The sequence below is a fragment of the Petaurus breviceps genome, unplaced genomic scaffold (assembly GCF_028583685.1).
Source record: "Petaurus breviceps papuanus isolate PSGF00001 unplaced genomic scaffold, PetGlider_PUasm1.0 350, whole genome shotgun sequence".
NCBI classification, from domain to species: domain Eukaryota; kingdom Metazoa; phylum Chordata; class Mammalia; order Diprotodontia; family Petauridae; genus Petaurus; species Petaurus breviceps.
In genome coordinates this window covers 1,924,055-1,930,923 of record NW_027186199.1, presented here as the reverse complement: position 1 = coordinate 1,930,923, position 6,869 = coordinate 1,924,055, and the positions used below count along the sequence as shown (strand labels likewise).

Sequence of the window (6,869 nt, the reverse complement as noted above, 5' to 3'; positions counted from 1 at the left end):
GGTCAGTTAAACATGGCTCAGGTACCTGTAGTCCAGAGAGCTGAAGAAAAGTGAGGCTTGGTATTGAGGGTTCAAGACAGTTACTAACCACTTCTTCCATTCTTTGATCACTTCAGTGTCTCCTGGCAAGTCCCATCTCTCCCCACTGCTCCAGGTGAATCTCCAGGGAGCTTTGCTGACTCACACTAGCCCTAACCCAGTTTTGATTGGGAAGACCTGGAGCTTCTCAGCATTATATTGTAGCAGGGGACAGAGAAGCCAGATACAATAAAATGTAAAGTAAACTTTATTATCCTTAAACCACAAAATAGATTTCTTTGGTTGTACAAATGTCACTAGTTACAGTCTTGATGCTAGCTTCCCTGGCGTGTGACACGCCCAGTACCAGGTTTTTTTGGGGGGGAGGTGAGGGGAAGGGGAAGGGAAGACACAAGTTAGTTACTGAAGCTGAGCCAGAGGACTCCCAACAGTCTGAGTTAAAATGCTAAAACCGAGTTAGAAAAAGCTCCCAGGGATGAGGGGAATGGGGAGGAGGAGCAATGAACAATGATTTGTGATAAATGCCTGCCCCACCACCACCCCCAATCAAAGGGAAACCAAAATCCCATTAAAATGATCCAGTTCCATGGGGATAGGAGGTCACCATTGATTCAGCTCAAAGGAACAGCCACAGCTGGGGGGAGAAGGGAATCCAGAAAGGTCTGAGGCTGGGGGCTGAACCTGCTCATCCCTACCCCTGGAGGTCTAACATGGAGCCCAGACAAAGCAGCATACACTGTGACCCTACCATTGGCTGGTTCCCTTACACACCAGATCAGACACTGAGGAAGGGGCCAGCACAGTGTGGCTCTTGTCAGGGTACAGACTTTTGCTCTCATTCCCTAGACACAATTTAGAAACTTCCCAACATCTGTAAGTTCCTTCAGTGGGGATAGGGGAAGAAAGTGTGCCCTGGGAGTCTAGGAGAGCACTGAGATCTAGACCCTTTCCTTCCCCCTACTCCAGCTGAGTTTTTGGGGCCAAGAGGTCCCCGTCACTCCCCTCAAACCTCTTGGGGTTTTAGGAGGGCACGGGTTCAGGTTCCTCTCCCCTTTCAGAGGGCCTAAGAGGACACAGGGTCCAGGGCCCTCCTCCAATCTTTCTTCCCTTTAGGGGGCCTAGGAGGGCACAGGGTCCAGGCCACGTCGTTCATGTCGAAGTTTCCGACGGGTGCTGCAAAGAGTTACTTCCTCCAGAGCTGTAGGACTGGGTCCAGGGGGACCCAGTAACACTTGCTCTACCTCTCCATCCTCTTCCTGGAGGCCTGAGAAGGAAGTGTGGGTCAAAGCAGGTCTGGCAATACCATCGCCTTTTAGGACTGGGGGTGGTGGTGGCAGGGAGAGGGATCCAATAGCATGAAGGATAAGAGAATCAGTTTCCCTCTTTCCTTCTACCCCTACCCACCTCCCACCCCCATTCCAAGGCTCACCAGGACTCAGGCTGTCCTCTAAGTATTTCAGCTCCTCTGGCAAATCTGGAGACTGAAACAGTGATAAGGCAGGGTTAGAGGAGGAACTCAGTAGTTATGACTGAATACTTCTACCTAAAAAATACTGTTGTAGGCAGGCCCTCCTCACCATCAATCCCAAACTAAGATCTTCAGCCCAGGACTCCAGGCAATTACTTTGATTTCCAACATCCTCAAAATGTCCCACCTGTACTGATCCTGTTCCATATCCTAATCCCTAAAAGAAGGTGAGGATAGAGAAGAGAAAGGACATGCTAGCTAACATCAGAAACTCTGTTCACTTTTGTCAGAGCTCAGTCTAATACAAAAGGAGAAAGGTGAGAATCAGAGGGGGAACAGGATGAAATGAGAATCTGCCTGCCTTCTGGGAGTGGGCTCTGAACCCTAGTCTCAAGAATGAGACTTTGAGGGCAGCAGAGAGCTTAGGGAAGAGTTCACACAAACCAATAAACCACTGAAAAAAGTGGTGGTCAAGGGTATACAATGCATATCAGTCTTTGATAATAAAAGAAGAAAAGGCCAGAGGAATAACCACAAGGCTGTTCAAAAGCTGAATGGGCTACTTAGAGAGATGATGGGTTTCTCCTCCTTGGAGATGTTTAAGCAGATGCTGACCACTTCTAGCATTTGAGCTTGGATTAGTTGGCAGCTGTAGTTCCTTCTAACTCAAATCCTATGACTCTGTGACCTTTGCAGAGATGTAATAGGTTCTTCCATCAAATAGGCTGGACTTTTTTGTAGAGTACATTTATAACTTCACACAAGTTTAAGAGAGATTCACAGATGATACCAAGATTAAAAAAAAATCTGCCACTGGACACAGGAAGAAGTGTCATGGTGATAGAAGACTGTCTGCTGAGAGGTACAGAGGCAGCATGTGAAAGTATGGGTAGATTTTCTTTAAAAAAAAAAGTCTTGATTTTTTCATTTCTCTTCCAATATCCTTTCTTTAACATACTTTGAACATTAGTCTCTTACTGCTTTTTTTTTTAGGTATAAATCCCCTCCCTTCAATTCCTCTCTGTCTGGCCCTGCACTAAAGAAGAAAATAAATTCCTACATTGGCTAAGTTTAAAAAAAAAAAAAGCTTCAATCTGCACTGAGGCCATCACATCACCTCTTCATCTGGAGGTGGGGCTGTTCTCTGTGATCCTGGTTACTCAGTGTGCTGGGCAGAGATCTTATGTTTTTCAAAGTTGCTTGTCTTTATTACTGTTGTTGCATAAACTATTCTCCTGGTTCTGCTCACTTCACTTTGCATTAATTTATGAGTCTTACAGGTTTCTCTAAAATCATCCCCTTCATCATTTCTTACAGCACAATGCCATTTTATTACTCTGGATGCCTTTAAAATTCTATCACAATGTTTTGGGGTTTTTTGGAGGGGGGAAGGCAAGGCAATTGGGGTTAAATGACTTGCCCAAGGTCACAGGCTAGTGTTAAATGTCTGTGGCTGCATTTGAACTCAGGTCCTCCTAACTCCAGGGCTGGTGCTCTATTCACTGGGCCACCTAGCCACTCCTACAATGTTTTTCTGTACAAATGATTTTCGTTTTATGCATAGTCAGGTCCACTGTATGTATGAAGTTAGGCTCTCTCTTCCCAACTTCATCTTATATCACTGCTACTTCCTCACAAACCACTGGGCAGCATAGTGGATAGAACCAGACCTCCTCAACACGGAGTCAGAAAGACCTGAGTTCAAACCCATTCTCAGACACTTACTAGCTCTGTGACTCAGCTAAGTCACTTAAGCTCTCTGCCTCAGTTTTTTGTACTAGTAACACCTACATTTCAGAATTTGTGAAGATAAAAGTGAGTCAATATTTGTAAAGCACTTTGCAAACCATAAAGGGCTATCTGTTGGTTATCTTTACTGTTGTTATAGTACACCAAGCACTATAATGAAACAAAAATGCAGTTGCAGGGTCATCAGTGCTAAGAACGGATTATAATTAAAATGCGGATAGATGTGTCCCTTTCCTTATCTGTTGTCCTCCTCCCAGTTTCTTCTAAAATGCTCTTAGGACCCAGCTTAACTGGGTCTCACTCCGACCTCTTTGAAAGCTTGTTTTTCCCTCAGGTTCTTTACTGTCTTGTCAAGTAATATTGTTTGTAATTTCCTGTTCTCTGCCATGTTTTTCAAATGAGTTGTCATCTAAACTAGTGGCGCTTAGGCCGCCACGTCTTTCAGTTTGGCATTTGTTGAAATGTTTTTTTTTCAGCCTCCTTGTTGCTTCTGCCATAGTCAGATTTCTCTAATAAACTGTGGCCTTCAGAGTTCATTTACTTTTGTCACTTGCCCAGTTTTTGGAGTTGACACTTGTTTAAATGAGCAAGGCTGAAGCAACAGTGACCTGAAGATATACAAATAGGAGATTCTGAAACGACTGTCATGTGGTTAATGTTACTTCCTGTCCCTTAAGAGAATCTTTTGTGTGTGTGTGTGAGATGTAATTTTTGCTGCTTGCTTCCTCCAGTAACTTTTAACTCTTCTTAAAAAATTTGTGACATACAAGTGAAAGCCTGATGAGTTAAGATTTTGATCACCTTCATTTTTTGATATTGAATGGTATTTTCCCAGCATTTTTTGCTGTTCATCTTTTTACTAAATGCACATTATCAATGTATTGACTGTACTAAATACTAAATATATTGACTGTTTAGAGTGACCTTGGGCAAGTTAGTTAACTTCTTGGAACTTAGGTGGTTTTTTTGCTTTTTGGAGGGGAATTGATGGGTTAAGTGACCTGCCTAAGGTCCCACAACTAGTAAGTGTTAAGTGTCTGAGGCCAAATTTGAACTCAGGTCCCCCTGACTCAGGGGCCGGTGCTCTATTCACTGCACCAACCTAGCTGCCCTGGAACTTAGTTTTCTTATGAGAGGCTTATACTTCATGGATATTAGGGTTCCTTCTAGCTCTGAATCCATGAACCCATGAATTTCTTTATTTCTCTTTCCAAGGAGAACCTTTGAGCTATCTTTCCATTTAGCTGCAACTTCTCTGCCTTCTGATTTTAGGTACAGCAGGAATCTGTATGTGGGTGTGCTTTAGCTCATTTGGTAATGTAATCTAAACATCTCACACAGAGCCCCCACAAGTAGATGTCCTGAGAACTTGGATTCTTCCAACTTCTTTCCCTTTTCTACCACCCTACCACAGGCACATGGCATGAGCAGAGGATGAGCAGGACTCAGTCTTCTCTGCATTAACCTGCTTCCTTGGTCACCAAATAGCCACCCTGCTGCTGCAAAGCAACTCCATATTCAGCCAGGCTGGTCCACAGACAACAAACTTAATCTGTCACCAGAATCATTTTTAAAGTTCTCTCGTTCCTCAGAGGAGCCGGTAAGAATTTCTATTTTGACTGGCAGAGTTTTTGAGAATCAAAGTAGCCTCTATAATGTGAGGTGCTAGACCTTCTGTGAAGGCATCAACAAATTTTTATATATATATATATATGTTTAAAAGACATACAGCAAACAGAAGTGAGCATGAACACATGCAGCTAGGTGGCACATTGGGTAGAGCACCAGGCTTGGAGTCAGGAAGACTCATCTTTTCCTGCTCAGACACTTCCTAGCTGTGTGACCTGGGCAAGTCATTTATTTCTGTTTGCCTCAGTTTCTTCATGAGTTAAAATGAGCTGGAGAAGGAAATGGCAAACCACTCAAATATACAAATGTAGATCAGAGAGAAGGTATGTGGCCCAATTCTTACTTTTGCTTCTTTTTCTTCTTTACCAGGAAAATGAAATAATTTGTTTCAAGGTAAGTGAGGAGACAAGAAAAGCTCACCTAGCCAATCTCAAGTTCAAGTCACTAGGTTCTAATGAATAACTACACCGATGGGTAATGAAAGAAAAGGCAGAACTACTGAGCTACTTTAAATAACTGTTGAAAACATTTTGAAGAAGAGAGATAAATAGTTATTAACCAGATACTCAGAAATGGGGAAGCAGATTGATTCTTCAAAGTATAAATGGATGAAACTGATTTCAATTCCTGTCCCACAAATGCAAATGCAAAACTATGCAGCCTTAAAAGAAGCAGTATACCCAGAATGAGGCAAGTGGTAATACCACCATACCTGTCTATGTACCAGTCAGATCACATCTGGAATTGTAAGAGCCACATTTTAGGAAGTATACTGACAAGCTGAAACATGGTCAGTAGGCAACCATAGTGGAAAAAGAACTCAAAACTATGTCAGACTACACTGAAGAAATAAGAGTATGTCTTATCTTGAGAAGCCTTGGAGTCGGGGAAGGAAGGAGAAAAGGAAGAGATGATAGCCGTTTTTAGGGATTTGTAGAGCTTTTATGTGTCAGAGAGATTAGATTTGTGGGGAGAACAAAGTATCATTAGGTAAAAATTACAGGAAGGCAGATATTAGCTCAATACAAGAAAGCAATTCTTCTAACAACTAGACCCATCCCAAAGTAAAATGAGTGGCAAGTTACCTGTCATCGAGATACTCAAAAAAACCCCAAAAACCCTGGATGACCACTTGCCTGGGATGTTATGGAGAAGATTCTTGTTCAAGTAAAGGTTGGACCTAGGAAAGGTAACTGTGCTAGGCACTAGGGATACAAATATAATGAACTGAAACAATCCCACAAAGGGCTTGTGATGGGTAAGAGTGCCTTGGAGAGAGAGGGAGGATAGACAGGGCCTGAATCTGCCTTTCTTCTAGGAAGTGTGCCCTAGGCTCAAACAGGAGCATAGCAGGCTTACAACACAAAAGTCAAGACATAGGATGTAGTTATCAAAGAACTAGAGACCTAGAAATCACACTCAGATCCTGCCATTCATTCCAGGAAGCAGTTTTTTCTGTGAAAATTTTTCTATCTTTCTTACATTTGTCACCTACTCCTAACCTGGTGGGGGGGGGGGGTGTTTCTCTATGTTTAAAAACAGTAAACCCTTTCAGTTCTCTCCCTCTCCTACCAGGGCTGTGTGCTGCCTCAGGGACAGGAGGGAAAGAAACACATAGATTATACTCGGTTCTGTAGGGGCCTATAAGGAAGGTGGTAGACTGCCTGGTAGAAGCTAGGATGGAACAGGTGGGACAGCCTAGGTCCTGGAAGCTTCTCTGACAGCTAATGAGGCAAAAGTCTTGTGCTTGAGTTATGGGGAGTAGGAACAGACACCACGGGAGAACAAAGGGATGGGACAACTAAGAACATCCTTGAGGAGGAACGATAAATAGCAATGGGTGGGAATAGGAGGGACAGACAAAAGCATAGTCAAAGAAGCGATGACAGACAACTCTGCTGGTACCTGGATATCATATACAGGCCTGGAAGAAGGAAGAGCAGCAAATTCCCGGTAGTCAAACTTCTTTTCAGACAAGGACTTG

General features: G+C 43.3%; 1 protein-coding gene across 1 annotated transcript in view; it reads right to left on the bottom strand.

The window, feature by feature from the left end:
* Positions 1 to 268: 268 nt before the first annotated feature.
* The window catches only part of SCRIB (scribble planar cell polarity protein), a 70,909-nt gene continuing 64,308 nt past the window's right edge, over positions 269 to 6,869 (bottom strand). The window contains exons 40-42 of the mRNA XM_069096984.1: positions 6,791 to 6,865; positions 1,469 to 1,520; positions 269 to 1,303 (exon numbers count right to left, since the gene is read on the bottom strand). Of these exons, the coding sequence (XP_068953085.1) occupies positions 1,158 to 1,303; positions 1,469 to 1,520; positions 6,791 to 6,865 (273 nt within the window). The 3' untranslated portion in view covers positions 269 to 1,157. The remainder of the gene's footprint in view (positions 1,304 to 1,468; positions 1,521 to 6,790; positions 6,866 to 6,869) is intronic.